At 48.9% G+C, this 18,790-nt stretch overlaps 2 protein-coding genes across 4 annotated transcripts; one reads left to right on the top strand and one right to left on the bottom strand.

The window, feature by feature from the left end:
* Positions 1 to 1,999: 1,999 nt before the first annotated feature.
* UNG (uracil DNA glycosylase) lies at positions 2,000 to 13,477 on the bottom strand. Its single transcript, XM_032471627.1, has 7 exons — positions 13,272 to 13,477; positions 12,389 to 12,595; positions 11,646 to 11,741; positions 8,497 to 8,594; positions 7,728 to 7,816; positions 6,686 to 6,864; positions 2,000 to 3,164 (listed from the first exon to the last, which is right to left on the bottom strand). The coding sequence occupies exons 1-7, from the start codon at positions 13,398 to 13,400 to the stop codon at positions 3,024 to 3,026; spliced, it is 939 nt and encodes a 312-aa protein (XP_032327518.1). The 5' UTR covers positions 13,401 to 13,477; the 3' UTR covers positions 2,000 to 3,023.
* Positions 13,478 to 15,687: 2,210 nt separating this feature from the next.
* ALKBH2 (alkB homolog 2, alpha-ketoglutarate dependent dioxygenase) lies at positions 15,688 to 18,668 on the top strand. 3 transcript variants are annotated; one of them, XM_032471629.1, is made up of 4 exons: positions 15,688 to 15,750; positions 16,311 to 16,748; positions 17,155 to 17,353; positions 18,345 to 18,668. In XM_032471629.1, exons 2-4 carry the CDS (start codon positions 16,472 to 16,474, stop codon positions 18,649 to 18,651), a joined length of 783 nt encoding a protein of 260 aa, XP_032327520.1. In that variant the 5' UTR covers positions 15,688 to 15,750; positions 16,311 to 16,471; the 3' UTR covers positions 18,652 to 18,668. The 3 variants fall into 3 exon arrangements, with proteins under 3 accessions (XP_032327520.1, XP_032327519.1, XP_032327521.1); XM_032471628.1 differs by lacking the exon at positions 15,688 to 15,750 and adding an exon at positions 15,762 to 15,894; XM_032471630.1 differs by lacking the exon at positions 15,688 to 15,750 and adding an exon at positions 15,777 to 15,888.
* The last annotated feature ends 122 nt before the right edge of the window (positions 18,669 to 18,790 follow it).

Below are 18,790 nucleotides of genomic sequence, written 5' to 3'. Positions count from 1 at the left end.
AATGAGCTTTCATGTTTCTTTTGATGATTTCCTGGTCCCACCTTCCTTTCTTTAAATGCCTTCCATTTTGCACCGCTCCTCAGCTATCTCCCTGCTTGCCAGATGAGTTGCTGCCTGACTTATGAGTCTTAATGAACACAATCAGATCTTCAGATTTACTCAGTTGAATTTTTGAACACCTTTTATTCATTTTTGCATACCCAGAAACCCAGTGCTATTATCATAGCAAACCTGAAAACGTGAAAAAGTTACAACTACACAGCTGAAAGTTCACCAAAATTAAACTTTTTTTCTTAAAAATAAAAATCAAGTGATCAAATCTGTATGGGGGGGAGTGGCCATAGACCATATAAGATGCTGTTTCTGTGTGTTCTGTTCAAAGCGTGACTATGAGACTGGATGGAAGAGGGCAGGGCACAGCCATTCAAGGAATGCCACAGCAATTAACATCAAAATGGTGTAAGATTCAACCCCCAGTAGGCCTTGAGGCTCAGGGTGCTGAGACTTAACTTCTAGCAGATCCTGAGCTTCATTATATGCCTACTGTACTATATTAACATGGTGGATAACACGCCCACAGGCACCATGGCAGTCCCAAGGCTAGCCACAAAAGGTCAAAGAGAGGACAATGGCCAACTTCCTGGGAATCCCAGCCCCTTCCCCTTAGACTGGTCCTTCCACTTATTAGCACATGAAGCCACTGAGCCCGTAAAAACCAGCAACACGGCGTCTCGTGGCCGCCCCTCTCTCTCCCTCTTCAGAGAAGGCCCACTCTCTGTCTATGGAGTGTGTACCTACTTTTAATCTGAGCACCCAACCCCCACACCTTGTGGCCTTTCTCTTGCCTTTCAATGTGTCTCTCTGAATAAATCTACCTCTACTCAACTGTGGCTCGCTCTTGAATTCTTTCCTGGGCGAAGCCAAGGACCCACGCCTGGCGGGGCACATCCCAGGGGCTCAACCAAAGCCTGGGACACAGCCCTTCTCGTGCCCCACATCTGTTTTCCTGTGTCAACTACACTTCCAAGGTTCAATATAATTTTTTAAAATTTAGTTTGCCTTTTGCAGAGAGCTTGCTGCTGCCTCCCTACTCACAGCAGTGCACTGGGAGACACCTTCAAACCCAACTGATACCCTTGGATAAGGAAGTCCCTTGAATGCTTAGGGGCGGACCCCAAAGTTACCAGAGGGCAAATTGCAAATGCATCTTCATGCTTATTTTGCATAATGTGGGATCAGAAACCCTTCTTTTCATTCAAATACTCCCCCCAAAAAAGAGAAACCCTTCTTTTCAGACATAAATGAGTGCCCAGAGGAGGAACAATATTCCAGCCATAGTTTCCAAATCTCTGCCCCGTAAGAAATGTGCTGGACTAGACGTTCTCGCTGGGTGTGTTCTTCGTCGCCCACTTGGACAAGACCCGGCGTTACTGAGTCTTCCTGGGCTTTTCGCTTCCCTCATCAGACAGCTGGGGACTCCATCTTTCATCCAGTAGCTGGGCTACTGGAGCCAAGCGAGCGCTGGCTGGTCAGTGGGCCATCAGGGCGTCTTCCCAGTGCCCTGGCCTTACGCTTCCAGTCCAGATTCCCAGGCAAGAGTCTGGAAACACCTGCTGAGGGGGAAGATGCTCGCGCACTGCCACAGGGCTTGGCAGGACACGCAGCCATGAGGGACGTGCCAAGATCCTGGGATAAATGTTTCCCAGTCCGAGAGGCTCCTTTAGGGTCTCAGCAGACCCTGCCCTCCTCTAGCCACCTCCTACCCCACAGCGATTGGGGTGCGGTTTGGGGCCCAGTTCAGAGCACACCCACCCCTGCTCGCACCCTACTGGGGAACCGGGCCCAGGGCTCACGTATGCAGTGCAGAGGGGCCGAGGCGGGAGGAAGGGCGGTGCTGAGGAGGCCCTTCCGGCCCACAACGGTTGTCATTATGACTGAGGCCGCCCCGGCCCCTGAGCAGCCCGAGTTTGCCCCCGCCCAGAGGGACAAGGCACCAAAATAAACTTAAACAATCTTTTATTATCAAACTCACGCGGTTGGTCAGTCCTTTAACCCAGCTAATAGCAAAACAGCCTCTCTAACAGGATCTAGGGTGGAGAACACTTAAGATGGTCTCTTAAGAAAAATAAAAAATATATACACATATTTGCCTAAGTATTTTTTTAAAAAGCAAAATTCACCATGGTTGTTAAAAAAAAAAATTCCAAAGTGGTTTCAGTCCCAAAACAAAAAGCCAACCCCCTGCCGCAGCACCGTCAGTCTATACTGCCTTGAAAACCTCAATTCAGGATGCACCTAGGGAAAAAATATTTCCTCTTAAAAAAAAAAAAACCCTTTCTCCTCCTTCCTCTTCAACTTTCACAGCTTATTCGTAGAATAACAACATAAACGAGACCCAGCTCACTTTCCCCAGCCTCCGCCTGTTGGTGAAGTTTCACACCACGGGCTGTTCCTTGGCAATGTTCACTTCAAGTGCAGTCAGGAAATTGAACCCTAATTTTCAGGAACTTGCAAAACATCCTGAGGCTTCCTGAGGGCGCCGTGAAAGATCACGGGGAAGGTGTACCTGACGAAGACTGGAACAGCAGGCTGGGCAGAGGGCCTTTCCAAATAAAGACACCTAACATCTTAAAACCTAGAGTCTAACCTACCAGCTAAGAACAAGTAGCAGCTGGCTCTACCAAAAAGGTGCTTGTCTCCCTGCTTTGACTGAAAGTAATACTGAAGGGGAGGCCAGTCCAGAGGATTTGACCCCTTCTCCCTTCTAAGAACTCTGATCCACAAATAGCGTATTCCAGCCAGAGGTCACAGGGGGATCGTTGCTGTTTCTGGCTGGATAAAGCTGCCACTCCGAGCAGCCTGGCTCAAGGCTGCTATCCGCTCACCGTGTTCCCTTGTGTGGGTGGGTGCTTAAGAATTATGACGGAAATTGTTTTTTCAATTCGACTTCGTAAAGGACAGGTACTTTTAACGCAGCTTCCAGAAAACGGCTCAGAGATCCTGAACCCCGCCAGAGATCAGGGTCACAGATCCTTCCAATTGATGGGCCCTTTGCCGGACTTCCGCAGCAGCTCGTTGGTTTTAGAGAAGTGTCTGCATCCAAAGAACCCTCTGTGCACTGAAAACGGGGAAGGGTGCGCGGTCTGCAGCACATGGTGCCGCTTCTGAAAGAGAAGGGTGGGGAAGAATGAAACCGTGGGGGCACTTTGGAGACTTGTCAAAAACGACTCCAGCTGGGGCACTTGACGACAGCTTCTGCCACTCCTCAGTGCTAGCTCTGAATTCTCCCGTTTTCTGAAGTGTCTGCGTGCGGCATCCACACAGGTCGGTGTGTTCACTCCTTTGCTGGCAGAGTCGCCACCTGTGCCAGGCTCCAAAGATGCAGAGGGCCTGTCTCTGCCTTCACCACGGCCCCTCAGTGGAACCTGTAAGTACCCAGGTCTTCTGACCCAGCAGTGCCCCTGCTAAGACAGCAGTTGCTAAGGGACAGCACGATGCGCAAATCTACACAAAGACGCGGGGACAAGAAGGTGCAGGGCAGCCCGGTTCACATCAGGTAAAACCGAACATAAATACAGTGTTATGCAGCTGAGTATAAATATTTCCCTAAGGTTCTGACAATGCAATACCACAGAGCTACTAGAAGAACAAGGTCAAGCTATGCATGCTGATACGGAAGACTTCTAAAATATATCAAGTGGGAAAAAAAACAAGGAAAAGTGGTAGTTGTGTTAAATAAAAAAATTTTTTGGCGGGGGGATAATACCCAAGATCTAAGACGCTATTTTATAGTAGCTCCTTTAGTGGAAACAGTGGCGTGGAAGGCATGTACTTTCATTTTGTACCTTTCTATGCTGTCTGAGTTGTCACACCACAAAAATGGAATACTTAAAAAAAAAGTTTAATGTCGACCGTACTTAACTGAGCAGGAATATTCTGGACCATTTTTGTTTTCTTCTCTATTCTTTTCTGCATTTAAGTAAAAATCCTCCAACAAGGAATTCAAATAGTTGTTTTTCAAGCCATCCCTGTCCTCAAGGAGCTAGGTCTAGGAGGGGCCAGGTGGCTTGGGTTCAAGTCCCGGCCCTGCCACGCAGGAGCTGTACAGGGGGAAGCCGCTGAACCTCCCTGAGCCGGACTTCACTTTTCACCTGCGGCCTGGCAGTAATGAGAAGAAAGGCTGGGCCGCGCGGACACCAGCATCACGGGAAGGAACGCAGGCCGGCTGGTCAGCACACGGTCCTGCACGCAGGACTGGCCCCTGAGAACGGGCCGGGAAGGGAAGGGAGATACCTCCCGGTGCGGGGACAGAGGCGGGATGTCTGAAGAAGGCAGGCAGGGGAGTGGGGCGCGGGGGACAAGTTCAGGTGGTTCAGGGGCCTGGAGTTCCCAGTAGATATAAGTTGAGCTGAGAGGCAGGCCAGGGCCACCCTGAGACCCCAGCTGTCAGCCCAGGTCAAGGCCGTCCAGGGAGAAGGCATGTGAATGCCCCAGGCAAGACGAAGATGGGGCTGGACCGAGGTGAAGTGGGACAGGTGGGGAGGGTCTGAGAGACAGCAGAGAGAGGAAAGGCTGTGAGTGACTGGTTGGAGGAAGGGGGAAGAGGGGTACAAGGCGGAGGAGGGGGAGGGGAGATCAGGAACCAAATGATTTCTGGTTGCACAACTGGGGAGATGGCGGTTTTTTTAACCACAGGTAGTCCAGAGGGGCAAGATTAGTCAGGGATGGATGAGGACAGGAGCATCTCACTTGGAAAATACTGCTTATGACGTGCTTCCAGGTCCCTAGGAAGGAGGCAGCTGAATACATGAACCTACTGCTCGGGAGACACCCCACGTTGGAGATGGGCGATGCGGTTTTAATGATCAAGCTACTTTAATGCCTGTTTACTTTCAAACCAAACCATGTTTAACAATAGTAAAGATTACACATATAATGAGAAAGAGCTCTGCTGACCGAAGACCTCCCCGAAGCACAGACTGGCAATTCCCCCCGTACAGTTCATTCCCTAGACATCAGATCTCAGCGGTGAGCTCATTCACACCAGACCGTATTCCTGCTGGTCCCCCTTCCCTAAAAGACAGACCCCCGAAAACACCTTGTTCATTCACACAGAACCTTTACGGAGAAAGGAGCTTTTTCATCTGACTTATATGCTTTTTGCTGTTTGCTTGTGTGTGAGTGAATCAGGACACTGGAAGGAAGGGGGAGGGTATAGCTCAAGTAGTGGAGCATATGCTTAGCATGCACAAGGTCTTGGGTTCAACTCCCAGTATCTCCTCTAAACATAAATAAGTTAACCTAATTACCTCCTCAAAAAAAAAAAAAAAAAAAAAAAAAAAGACACTGGAAGGAGATGTCAGACACTAGAAACCAGCGCTAACCCAAGGCAAGGAAGACACTGAACAGATGGGGACTAGGATGGGAGATGTCTCACCATGTACCTTAATATTCTTTATTTTTTACTCATGTGACTCTCCTACCTTAAAAAAAAAAAAAACTAAATTACAAAATAATGACAAAACTCCATTTAAAAGAAAATGGAGTAGACAACTGACCTGGGAGTAAAGTCTATACATAGACCTGCACTGGCTTGGCGGCCTGGACTCCTGACACCCTCCCCCCGTGGCCAGCATGGGGCGCAGGGCCGCAGGCCCGCCCAGGTGAGCAGGCTGCTAGGATCCCAGTCTGAAGCTCCAAGGCAGGCACCAACCTTGGCTCTGTCATTCTCTGCCACTTTGGGCAAGAGACCTCATCCCCTGGAGCCCTGGTACAAAGCAGGGTCAGTGTATCCCCACCCTCCCAGCCTTTGTGAGAAACCAGGTAAGAATCCAGGTGAAGACGGCCGGACTTGGCGAAGGGGAGGGGTTCAGCATGTTTGCACGTTTCTTACACCCCACAAACTACGGCCTCAGTTAACCCCTTTACTTCACTCACTGAACTTCACTCATTGAACTCATTCACTCTGATTTCTTCCCCCACCCCACCATGTCAATGCCCAATTCGGTGTCTCCCAGCAGCCCAAGCAGAACGCTCCTGGCCACCTCCCTGCCTCCCTCTCAGGTCCCTCCTCCCCTCCACCAGCATCCCAGGCATATAGGCAGGCAATTCTGGAAACAGTAGAGAAGGATGGAGAAGGAACACAAGAAGGATGGAGAAGGGACAAGTTGGGGGAGGATGCGGGTAGGGCAGGGACTGAAGAACTGGGGTGGTGGTGTCGGGGGTCGGCAGGAAGAGCTCCAGTTTAATAATCATCACTGGTGGTGTTTTCATGGTGGGGTGGGGAAGCTAAATTTGTGATTCAGTGGAATTCTTCATGTCTTCTGTATACAGTCACACTTCTTGGAAACAAGAAACTTACCTCATTCTTCACTGACTGCATGTCCATTATGTGAATGGAACCTGGGGACCCTGTGTATCTTCCTAGGCAGACGGCAAGTTGATGCCAGGATTACTAACTGCATTTAATCAGAGGTTGGCCAGCTGCTTCCCTCATGAACAACTAATCATTTTGTCTGAGTTCTGTTCAATTTTCAATGGGAAACCTAATCCTAATGATCATAGTCTGATGGGAAAATGAGCTTCATGTTAAGACCTGAACCACATTAATGAGGATGCCTAGAATTCTCTAACCTGGCTTAACCTGTTTAAAAAAACAAAAACCAGAAAACAAAAAACCACATACCCGATCAATGGCACTGCCTTTCTTCTGGGCATAAGAGCCCCAGAGCAGGAAGACTAGGCCGCTGGAGTTCTGATTAAGCCAGGACACAACTGCATCGGTGAACTGCTCCCAACCTCTCTCCTTGTGAGAGTTGGCCTGGTGAGCCCGGACGGTGAGGACGGCATTGAGCAGGAGGACACCTGCCAAAACACAGATGGGAAATGGGTTAAGAGGAAGCAGAAGCAAGTCAGCCCAAACCCTGGACGATTGTTCAACATCTGATGCAACCACCCCTGTGATGCAGTCATGGGCCACTGTCTGAGATCAGGACCTGGACAGAGAGAGCATTGCCACACACCTGGCAGGTGCCTCTGGGCAAGATTCATTCTCGCCATTCTCACCTCTGCACTTTTCAATACCTTCTGCATTTGCAACAGCAAATGTGCATTACACCCGTCATCGGAAAGACCCACTTAAAAAAAATATATCCTAAGGGATAGGAAATAATCCCAGAAAAAGAACATAAGGAGGCCAAGACGTTTCACTAAAGCAAAAATAGGACTGCAAGACACGGGGAGGGTATACCTTAGTGGTAGAGCACGTGCTTAGGGTGCGGAAGGAACTGGGTTCAATCCCCAGTACCTCCATTAAAAAAAAGAACTGCAAGAAAAGAGAGTAAATATTCTTTCCTTATCCTGATTATAGCTTGTTAAAAAAGAAAAAGTCTTTTTTAAAAACACAGATAGGTGTTAAACACACAACACAACCTGTATGACGAAACGAGAAAACTGAGGCCACCCTCTGAATGGTCAGAGTTGGGTTAAGTAAGTGGGCAAAAGGCAAAGATGAATGAAACCAGCTTTTCCCTTTCATGTTATAATTAAAACATGAAATAAAACACTGGCTGCTGGATAGAACCAAGATACATTTTTTGACTGACATAATTTATCCATTTTATTAGGGCTCTCTCGTCCTTCACGGGTATCTTTTACAAATATAAGCAAGCTGGACAGAAAAGACTGTTGAAACCCATCCAAAACCCACCTAGCAGGGGTTGGTTTACCTTGCTTGGCCCATCCAGATAAATCTCCGTGACCAGGATGAACGAAACCATCTATGTCAGCAGACAACTCTTTATAAATGTTTTCCAAACTGAAAGCAAGCCGGAAGGAAAAAACAAAAACAAAAACAAAAAGAAAAAGAAAAAGAAAAACAAAAACAAAAACAAAAACCACAGAATCTGAGGCACAATTCTCAAAAGTCCAGGCACCGACAGCACACATGTGAATTACATACAGCCTGCAAAGCCAGCCCCTGGAGGGGACCATGGGACAAACCACATTGACTCATGAGGAAACTGCCATTCCTTGTGACAGGTACACTGCCAGACACCTTTGCTTTGGTTTGTGCTTGGATTTAAGAGAACTTAAGAAAATCTAAGTAAATCAGCCCAGGAGTTATCACCCCCACCCCCAGTGATGGGTTTACAGTTTATATCTTTAATGTTTATTATATTTGTAATTCATAAAATCCTCCAAAGCAAGGGTTCTCAACCAGGGGTGACTCTGCCCCCCAAAGGACTTCTGGAAATGTCTGAAGACATCTTTCATTGTCACAGCTAGCACTGCTGGCATCTAGAGGCCAGGGTAGTGCTAACCATCCCATGATACCCAGGTCAGCCCCACACCATGGAGACCCAGCCCCAAACATCAGAAGTGCCAAGTCCGAGAAATCCTGCTCCAAGGGCTAGAGAAGTCCCATCAACAGGCGTATCTGGAACTTACAAAGCAAATGTCACAATGGGAGTCAAGCCATCTGAAAAGCAACCGTACCTGGGCGGGGGCGGAATGGGTCTTTGGACACTAAAGCAGAGGCCATGAGCTTGATTGGGTCCGTGATACGGATCCTGTCCCAGGATGACAACCTTCACCTGCGAATACAAGTTGGCAAGGATCAAATCCTGAAGCACAGGCAGCCTGAACGAATACCCGGCTGGCCAGTAACTCCTACAAAGGCACACTGGGGAAGAGAGCAGCACCCCCTCCTGACCCAACTAAGAATGCCCCCCAGAAGGGAGTACGTGATATGGCACCCTGACTTTACATCACCAAATTATCACTCCCTCAGGCACCTGCCCCACAGCCCCCCTTCTCTGACCCGGGCATTTGAAACAGGTCAGGGTCAACTTTGCTTTTTTTCCCTTCATCTTCCCAATTACAAAAGGCAATACCCCTTTGTCACGAGCACAACCATCCGGAAACAGCAAGTGGTTTACTCATCTCCTGGTCCTCCCTACCCAGCCCTGGCCCACACATTTGTCATCACCTATATAATCAGGGTCATTGTACTCGTTACCCTACAGTTTTGTGTTTTTCACATCACACATCGTGGGCATCCTTTCAGTCAGTGGAGCCCTCAATCGCTGACTGGCAGTCAGCCATTTCCCAGTTTTTTCCATCACAAAAAAATAATGCAGTCCACAACCTACCACGTGTATCTTTACCTACTGTTGCTTTTATGTCTATGGAATAGATTTGTAACAGTGGAGATGCTGGTCAAAGGCTAAGCGAGTTTTAAATTATCGTGAATATATACGCCAAATTGCTTTTCAATGAGTTAAAGAAATTAAAATTCCTCACCAGCAGCACACGAAGGTGCCTGTTCCCCTGCACAGGCAGACAGCGGAGATACTGTGGGTTTGGTTCCAGACCATCTCGTAAGCAAACATGGCAATAAAGCAAGTCACATGAATTTTTTGGTTTCCTAGTGCCCGCACTGTACAGTAGTCTATTGAGTGTGCAACTGCATTATGTCTAAAAAAGACACAAATCTTAATTTAAAAATGCTGTGTTGCTAAAAGATGCTAACCATCACCTGACAACACACGGTTGCCACAAACCCTCAATATGGAAAAAAACGCAGTGTCTGCGGGGTGCAATAAAACCAGGTCTGCCTGCATCCACTTAAAGGGATGGGACCGGAAGAGAATGAGGTCACTGTCACGGGCAGTGTTAAAACACAGCTGGGCCTTTTGATGTGGTGCTGATCCCTTCTTCATCCCCATGCTTCTGCTGTGTTCCTGCTTAGACTCTTCCACTATAGCTGACACACTTTATCCTTCAAAATCCAGTTTCAGACGTTCCCACAATCAGGCAGGTGTTGTGCGCCTCTCAGTTCCGACACTGATGTTCACACTGCCCCCAGCACGTTCCCCATCATGAAGCTACCTGTCCCGGCAGGGAAGCTCTCCGGTTCTGGTCCTGGATGAGGGCCTCGGGGGATCCAGGTGGTCCCAGACCCTCCAAATGCTCATCTGCAAAGAAGCCCCACTGGGCCATCGGATCCACAGGAATTCCAGGCTCTTCTGATTCTCCCATTTTTATGAACTTGACCATTGATATTCCAAACAGGACACAGTTCAAACAAGGAGCAAACTCCTACTGAATTTAATAGGATTTAGTTTTGTTTTGTTTTGTTTTTTTAACTTGATAAATAAGGAGCTGTGCTCAAAGTGCTCGCTTGAAAATGGAAATTGTGAAGGCTGCTGAGTTTAGGTGAGGCAGCCTCATTATGCCATGTCACTCTTCTGATTTAATAGATCCTTATTACATCACAGGACTCTTGCCTTCGGCTTACCAAATCAGTAAGGGAAAAAGGACAATAACAGGATGGAACACCTCCAATGCAAGCAGATAGGAAAGGTTCAGAGGAAACCCACAACACAAAGGCAGTTGGGGACAGGCTTCAAGGAGGTGCTACAGACAGAACTAGTTGGTTTTCAAAATACAGATGAGGCAAGAGGGTTGCCACTCTGTCTGACTCCCAAGTAGGAGAACGGGGAGTTGGGGTGAGGCTGGGAAGGAACGTGGCCATGTTCACACTCAGCTTTCATAGTTTGTACTGTGCGAAGCCACAGACAAGACTCTCAAGAGGAGTCTGATGTGACCAGAGCCACCAGTGAGCAGCCATGTGTAAAATAACCAAAAGGGATTTTTGTTTACGTTAAGGTAAGTCATTTTTTAATTTTAAACTGAAGTATAGTTGATTTACAATGTTGTGTTTGTTTCTGGGCTCAGCATAGCAATTCAAATATACATGTGTATGTTCCTTTTCAGATTCTTTTCCATTGTAGGTTATTACAAGGTAATGAATATAGTTCCCTGTGCTATATATACAGTAGGACCTTGTTGTTTATCTACTTTATAAATAGTAGTTTGTATCTGCAAATCCCAAACTCCTAATTTATCCCTCCCTCTCTTTGCCCCTTCGGTAACCATAAGTTTGTCTTCTACGTCTGTGTTTCTGTTTTTGTAAACAAGTTCATTTGTGCCATTTTTGTTTAGATTCCACATATAAGTGATATCATATGATATTTGTATTTCTCTGACTTACTTCACTTAGCATGATCATCTCTAGGTCTATCCATGTTGCTGCAAATGGCATTATTTCATTCTTTTTAATGGCTGAGTAGTATTTCATTGTGTATATAGACAAACTACAGCTTTACAAAGGGATTTGTTAACAGGAGATTTGTTCAGGCCAGAAGCCAAGAGCTTGACAGCATCAACTATAAAAGACGGTGTGGTCAGACAGCAAGAAAACTGAGCTCCAAGTCAAGGTGGGGTTGCCAACAACCAGCTGAAGAAGACTAAACTGCCTCATGCCTCGGATTCCTCACCGTCACAATAATACCTCACACTGGCCTGGGATCGGTTTCAGGATACAATAAAATACAAGAGGTAAGGGCATAAAGACACACAGTCTATGTACACACATTTCTTTTTTTGTGGCATAAACAGCACAAAAAGTTAAAGAGAGCACATAGAGGCTAAAATACAGCCTGCCAAATCTCAGGATTCCAGCATTTTATTTATTGCTGATTTATGAACAGTGGCCTTAGCTCCTGTGTCCCTAACTAAGAAACACCATTTCAGTCCTATTTCCCTCTGAGTCAAGAAATTCATCCACAATTTGTACTTACATCTCTTATGTCACACATTTGGGTCCATGTGAAGACTTGGTGCGCGGGTGGATAGACAGTGTGATGTTTTCTTTCTTCTGCAACAAATCCCATAAGCTGATTGAAAGATAAACTAGATTTAAACTCAAACTCTCACTGGAAAGCATAAGAATTCAATAAGAAAGCTTCTAATGCAAGCTATTCGAAGACCTATTACCGAGCTCTTTGCCATATTTTAGACCTAAATTCTGCGGAAAAACAACTTTGGGGTGGGTCGAAGTTGATTGGCCTCGCCGCTTTGGTTTCCTGTGGGTGCTAACCCCTCTCTTTTTTTAAAGGCCAGGTTTCATTCAGTCTGGTTTGTGGTTTCACTGGGCCACTCTTTCCTGGAGAGCAGACTAACTACACAGGTTAAAAGAAGCTAGAATATCATTTTATAGTCTTTTAAAAAACTTAAACTGTGCAGATTCAAAACACAACGGCTGAGGGAGGAGGGTATATAGCTCAAAAGGTAGAGCGTATGCTTAGCACGCACAAGGTCCTAGGTTCAATCTCTGGTACCTCCTCTAAAGATAAATAAAATAAATAACTCCTCCCCCCAAAAATTAAAAAAAACAAAAACAAAAAACCCCACTACCGATGTATTTTACTCTCAGCGTAAAAAGGACGTCGAAGGAGGGAAAATGGGAGTTCACGAAAGCAGTATCCCATTAGCTTGGGCGGCTGTATTAACAAGACAAAGTGCCCGCAGCCTCCACGTTTACCTTTATAAAATATGGTTTCCCGAACTCTCCGCTGAGGGGCTTCTTCCAGCTCTCACCAAAACCCACGGGCACATTGCGAGCTGCGAGTCTGAGCAGCGCGGCGGCCTTGTTCCTCTGGATGCGGACCAACTGCTCGGGGCTCAGCGGCGACGAGGGCGGCGTGCCGGGCTCCTCCTGCTCGGCCCGGGTCTTCTTGGCGGGGCTGGCCTGCAAGTGGTCCCAGCAGAGGCGAGTCACGAGCTGCAGCGGGCCTCTCCCAGGGGCCCGCAGCTTCCGCCCCCAAGCCAGCGGCCCAGGGAAGAGGACGCCCATTCCTGGGGTTTCTAGGCCCACTCGGCAGGTCCGCGTAAAACAGGACTCGGGGAATCCAGGGCTGACCCCAGTCCGGCACTAGCAGGCCGCTGCCCCAAATTCCGAGTTTGGGACCAAAACAGGGCAGGGAGAAGAGCTGTGAGCAAGACCCTGGCGTCTCCTGAGGGGTTGGCGGGGAGGGAAGCACAACACCCAGACGCCCCGCCCCGCAGGTCCCGCCACTAGCGTCCCCACGTGGTCTTTTCGCGGCAAAAACCCTCCCCCCGAGGACCCGCCCCCTCCTTCCCCTGATTGGAGAGCGCGCCCAGGAGCGCGGCCCCCTCGCCTCTGATTGGTGCCGTGGGCCCCGAGACTTGCCCCCATTGGCTGACCCCTCAGCATGGCCGCCAACAAGGCGCGCGGCGGCTGTTTTGAACACATGGAGGCCACAGGGTATTCAGTCAGCGGAAAATTCCTGCAAGCCCTCGGTCGCGCGGGGTCCGCCACGCGCCTCACTCGCCTCACCCTCACCCTCCTCGCTCTCCCCTCCCCCCAATCCCTGGCCCCACAAGCGGTCTCCTCCGCGCCTCACCGCCGCATCCCCGGTCTCAGCTACCGCCGCTACGCCGGTCCCCGGGTCGGCCGGCTCAGGGCTGCAGGCACGCCGCTTCCTAGCGGGGCTTGGGGAGAAGAAGGAGTAGAGCGTCTTCTGGCCGATCATCCCGGAGCCGAGGAGGGAGCGAACGCGCGCAGCCAGGAGACCCGCGAAGTTGGCGCCAGCCGCAGCAGTCAGCAATTGGCGCCAAGCGGCCCGCGCATGCTCCGACAGGGGGTCTGGGTTGGGGGGCGGTGAAGGACCTAGTGCGCATGTGCGAGAGGGGCTCCTGCGTGACCGCCCTGGGGCGTAGAGGGCCTTGAAACAGTCTTGGAGGGGGCAGGGTTCCTTAAGTCAGTTCACTAATTTATTTACTCTTTCATTCATTAGTCTCACCCATCATACCTCTGCCTGGCCCTTCCACCTCTCAGAAGTAAAAAGAAGATAAAACTACCCGCCCCCCAGTGTTGTTGTGGGGCTGAAATTAGCGTTAAAATAGTATTTGTTTTGCTTTTAGAAACATCCAATTTTCACAACCTATGTTACTGTCGACTAACCAAGGCCAAGAGGCCTAACCTGTTAAGGTTTGGGGAAGACTTTAATAGAAGTCATGAAGGTTAAGCTCCAAACAGGTCATCCTGGGAAGGTCTCCACCCGACCCCCTAACAGACCCGGAATTCGTCTCTTTCCCTCCCAACCTCCCTCCCCACATCCAGACGATCAACAGGTCCTCTTAGTTCTATCTTCAAAAATATCTCCAAAATAAAGCCCGAATTCAAATGCTGCTCTCAGCCTCCTGGCTACAATCCTAGCGGGTCTCTTCTGAAGGAATAATCTTTTTTGAAATGTAAATTATACCTTAAAATCCACCAAATATGCTTAGAATAAAATCCCTGTTTCTTACCCTGCTGGCTAGGCTGCTTCCCCCTCTCACGAAAGCCCCACTACTGTGACATGACCGAGTCTGGGAGTCTGGCTCCCAGCAGATTCACGGGACACACCCAGCCTGTCACTTGTATGGTCTTTGCACCTTGCATGCGCTGTCTCCCTGCCTGGAAAACTTCAGGTCTCAGCTGGAAACCCTTCCTCTGCAGGGCCTTCTCCTCCTGCCTCACTTTCTAGCAGGATGCTCTATTCATACCTTCTGTACTATCTAAAATTACCTTATTTATTCTTTCCTTGTTTATTTCTGTGTCCATCTCCAAAATGTAACCTGGGTGAGGGCAGAGACTTTATCCTTGTCACTGTTCTCTTCCAGCACCTAGGACAAGGAGCTTGATGTATTAGGAAAGATGCTCCTAATTTTAAATTATGTTTTTAAATAATAAAATAAAAGCCACTTTGAAAAACAGTTTGGCAGTTTGGTATAAAGTGAAAATACATTTACCATGTGCCCTGTGATACCACACCTATGTATTTACCTAAGTGAAATTAAAATCTATATTCACACAAGAGCTTGTACATGAATGGATATAGTGACTTTATTTGTATTTTCCCCAAACCGGAAACAACGCAAATCCCCGCCCCCTACCCCCACCCCACCCCCACCCCCGCCCCGCAGCCGCAAGTGAGTGAACAAACTGCAGGGCATGAGTACAATGGCCAATAAAAAGGAATAAACAACTGATGGGAACAACATGGATACATCTTGAAAGTGTTAGGCAGAGTGAAAGAAGCCAGACACAAAAGGATGTATATTGTCTCATTCCACTTATAAGAAATTACGGAAAAGGCAAAACTACAGGGACAGAAAACACAGCCGTGGTTGCCAGGGGCTGGGAAAGGGAAGGAGAGTTAGTATCTAGGAGGTTTGGGGGAGTTTTATGGGATGATGGAACTGTTCTGGATCTTGATTGTGATGGTGGTCACACAACTGTGTACCTTTGTCAAAATATGCAGGGCTATATGCTAAGAAGATTCAAAACAAAGCCCTGTGCCTCTGGGAGTTTTCGTTCCATCTGGGGAGAGAGCAAACAAAAATTGGTATTAATAGAAGCTGACATTTGTTTGGGGCATAGAAGCACTTCTCACACATCCTCCCATTTAATTCTGATGGTGCTCTCATGGCACAGATTTTGTAGTCTCCGTCGTACAGAAGAGGCAATGCAAGCCCAGAGAGGTTAAGTGACCTGCAGGAGCCACACAGCTCAAGTGGAGGAGACAGAAATGGAAGTTACAGGGTCTGGTTGCAGAATCTGTGTTCCTACCTGCGACAATATTCTGGTGGCCCAACTCCCTGTCAGGACAGCAAATTAATCCCCAGGGAGAGGGGACACCGAACAACAGCTCCCAAACCACCCGTGATCCTCCCTGGAGGCCGAACAAATAACGTTACACTGAAACACCGTGGTGCTTGCAACGCGCCAGAGGGTCAACAGGTGGCGCCCGGCGGCCGCCCGCCGTCTTATTTTGCAAATGTGCCTGCATTTTCTCCGGTTCGCGGCTGAATCTACCCGGAAGCAGTTCTGTGGTCGGGGTAAGTGTTTTCTCTTTCCCTCCAGCCCTTTCTAGAGTGTGTCTGCAGGATTCGGAGCTTCTCGGGTGCTGAGATTTGGAAGAGAACCTTCTCCACCCCTACCATACGTGTTACAATTCTTTTCTATCAGAACTCGGCGTGCGTGTGTGTGACCACGTTTAATCGTTAATACATTTAGATTCCGAATCATATCCCTTTAAGGCTCTCAGTACTTACCTATTTAACTTACTTGTTTTAATACTTACCTATTTTAATAGGGCCGATCCGTTATCCATCCCCCCTCCTTTGCAGGGTGGAAGGGAGACACGTGCTTTTCTGGGTGACTTTGGGCAAACCCCTCCCCCTATCAGGGTGTCAGTTTCCCCATGTGTAAAGTGAGGGTGTCGACTGTAGTTTCCAAGTTTGCCAGCGGCATGCGAATTCTTTAAAAATTCTGATGTTTGGGGGTGGAGGGCAGGCCCCTGGGTTTTGCAAGCTAGTCTGCTGATTCTGATACCTATGCAGGTGGGGGTGATCTTCCCCGGGGATCCTTCCCGCTTTAACGTCCTCTTACTTTCTAGGAGAAGGTGCTAAACTTTAAAATGGAAACTTAAAAACAGGAGGAATGCCGCTGTGGGACCACTTTGCAGAGAAGGCTTCAGCAGTTGGGACGGAATCCAAGCAATCTCTCTCTCTCTCCTGCTGACCACTGGCTCCCAGGTCTTTGCTTGGTGAAAACAGGATGGACAGATTCCTGGTGAAAGGGGCTGTCAGGGGCCTTACGGGAGAGAGCGAAGGAGAGCAGACCAGAGGAGGCCCAGCAGGGGTGGGAGAAGAGGAGGGAAACAGCAGGAAAAAGCCCAGGAGAGCAGCCCCGGGGAATGGAGTCGACTCCGCACGCCCCAACTGGAGGCACATTCGAGCCGAGGGCCTGGACTGCGATTACACGGTCCTGTTTGGCAAAGAGGAAGCAGATGAGATTTTCCAAGAGTTGGAGAAAGAAGTGGAGTATTTTACAGGTAAGCAGAGGATGGCAGGGTGTGTGTGTGTGTGGAAAGCTTACTTGATAAAACTATTGGCCATGTTTAGGGAAATCTGAAGCCAGGAGCCACGTATTACTGATGAATTTGTTAATTGACTCAGCATGTATTCTGGGCACCTCTGGGCCAAGCACCTTGCTGGGTGCTTGGGATACAGAGGGATTGCCTGTCCACTGAGAGCCGTTTCTCTAGGTGTAGGACAAGAATCACTGTCCTCACGGGAACATTTTGGGGGAGCCACAATGATTTTTGAGGAGGGGGTCCTCGGTCAGGGTTCTCTACGTTTTTCCTGTTTTACTTTCTTTCATGAATACTCAGGGAACCAGTGTCGGGGGACGCTCACCTCCCTGGATTTCTAAGGAGCTGCTGTGTTTTGCCTGCACAGGTGCACTGGCCAGGGTCCAGGTGTTTGGGAAGTGGCACAACGTGCCCAGGAAGCAGGCGACTTACGGCGACATTGGGCTGACCTACACCTTTTCAGGCCTTACTCTGTCTCCGAAGCCCTGGATCCCCATCCTAGAGCGCGTCCGGGATTGCGTTTCTTTGGTGACTGGGCAGACCTTCAACTTTGTGCTTGTCAACAGGTGACCCCCTTACCATTTTTAACATTTTTCTTTAGGACGGTGGACTGAATTTTATAAATCTTCTGTCTCTTCCCAAAGAGACAGAAATACATCGTATTTTGCTCATTTGCGCAGCAAACAGTTCTTTAGTTAGGGGCACAGTAGTGGAAAAGAGCAATTGTTCTTTACAGAGCCTGGGCTGCTGACCAGGTGAAAGAGATAATTTCACCCAGTGGTAAATGTCCTGAAGAAAATTAAACAGACTGATCTAAGAATGGCTGGGAGGAAGCGGTCTGGGTTTCGGCCGTGTTTCTCAACGGCAGCACTGTTGATGCTTTGGGCTAGATAATTCTGTTGTCCTGGGGCCGACCTGTGTGTTGTAGAATGCTGGAGACATCCCTGGTCTCCACCCACCAGGTGCCAGTAGCACCTTTCCCTTTGGTTGTAGCAAAAAGAATGTCTCCAGACATCGCCTAGTGCCCCCTGGGGGCAGAATCGCCCTATTTGAGAACTCTGGGTTTAGGGGACGGTGGTTAGAGGAGGGTTCACCGAGGGAGTGACTAAACAGAAGAGTTTGTGTGAGCCACACAGGCATCTGGAGGGAGAGCAAAGGGAGCTTGGAGTGTCTGTGGTGTGGAAATCCCACTGATGGGGCCGGAAAGCAGTGACTGAGGGAAAGAGGGGAAGGGGATGAGCTCAGAAGTGGGCAGGGGCCAGACTGTGCGAGGAGTAAGGGTTTCAGTCTAGTGTAGGGAGAAGCCATCTCATTCGATAAAGGGTTGCCTGTACGAAGCAGAACTCTCACACATGTGTTTGGCTTCTCTTGCTGTGCTGTTTCACAGCGTGTGAACAGACTGGGCTTCGGGCTGGGCTCAGCCCTTGCAGAAACACGGCCAAGCCCCGTGCTCGGGGCCCCGTTTCCCGCTGTAGGAAGATAAGGACTCTGCGGGGTGGGCGGGAGAGTTTCCCCCAGGGGGCCGTTCAGTGAACTCTGCCTGGTTCCTCACCGCAGGTACAAAGACGGCTGTGACCACATCGGTGAGCACAGGGACGACGAGCGAGAACTGGCCCCTGGGAGCCCCATCGCCTCTGTCTCCTTCGGGGCATGCAGAGACTTCTTTTTCCGACACAAGGATTCCCGAGGGAAGCACCCCTGCCGGAGGCTCAGCGTGGTCAGGCTTCAACTGGCCCACGGAAGCTTACTCATGATGAACCCCCCAACCAACACCCACTGGTATCACAGTCTCCCGGTCCGCAAGAAGGTTCTGGCTCCCCGGGTCAATTTGACATTTCGGAGAATCCTGCCTGCTACCAAGTAAAAAACGTTTTTAACAGTTGGTACTTCTGTTTGCATCTTCCGTCTCTCCTCCCAAGAGGGAGCTGGCGTCTCCTTTACCACCAGGGAATTTGGGAATAATAACCCAAGTGCAGGGCTTATCCTCACAATGCAGAATTCAG

Source organism: Camelus ferus, chromosome 32 (genome assembly GCF_009834535.1).
Source record: "Camelus ferus isolate YT-003-E chromosome 32, BCGSAC_Cfer_1.0, whole genome shotgun sequence".
Taxonomy (NCBI): Eukaryota; Metazoa; Chordata; class Mammalia; order Artiodactyla; family Camelidae; genus Camelus; species Camelus ferus.
The sequence above is the reverse complement of the archived record's forward strand: the minus strand, read 5'-3'. Positions and strand labels throughout refer to the sequence as shown.

Coding starts and splice junctions, on each gene's coding strand:
- UNG (XM_032471627.1), bottom strand. CDS start 13,400: ATGATCGGCCAGAAGACGCTCTACTCCTTCTTCTCCCCAAGCCCCGCT. Junction 6,865..7,727: donor ATCTGGATGGGCCAAGCAAG/GTAAACCAACCC, acceptor GTGTTTTGGCAG/GTGTCCTCCTGCTCAATGCC. Junction 3,165..6,685: donor AAGGCAGTGCCATTGATCGG/GTATGTGGTTTT, acceptor CTTCTCTTTCAG/AAGCGGCACCATGTGCTGCA.
- ALKBH2 (XM_032471629.1), top strand. CDS start 16,472: ATGGACAGATTCCTGGTGAAAGGGGCTGTCAGGGGCCTTACGGGAGAG. Junction 16,749..17,154: donor AGAAGTGGAGTATTTTACAG/GTAAGCAGAGGA, acceptor TTGCCTGCACAG/GTGCACTGGCCAGGGTCCAG. Junction 17,354..18,344: donor AACTTTGTGCTTGTCAACAG/GTGACCCCCTTA, acceptor TCCTCACCGCAG/GTACAAAGACGGCTGTGACC.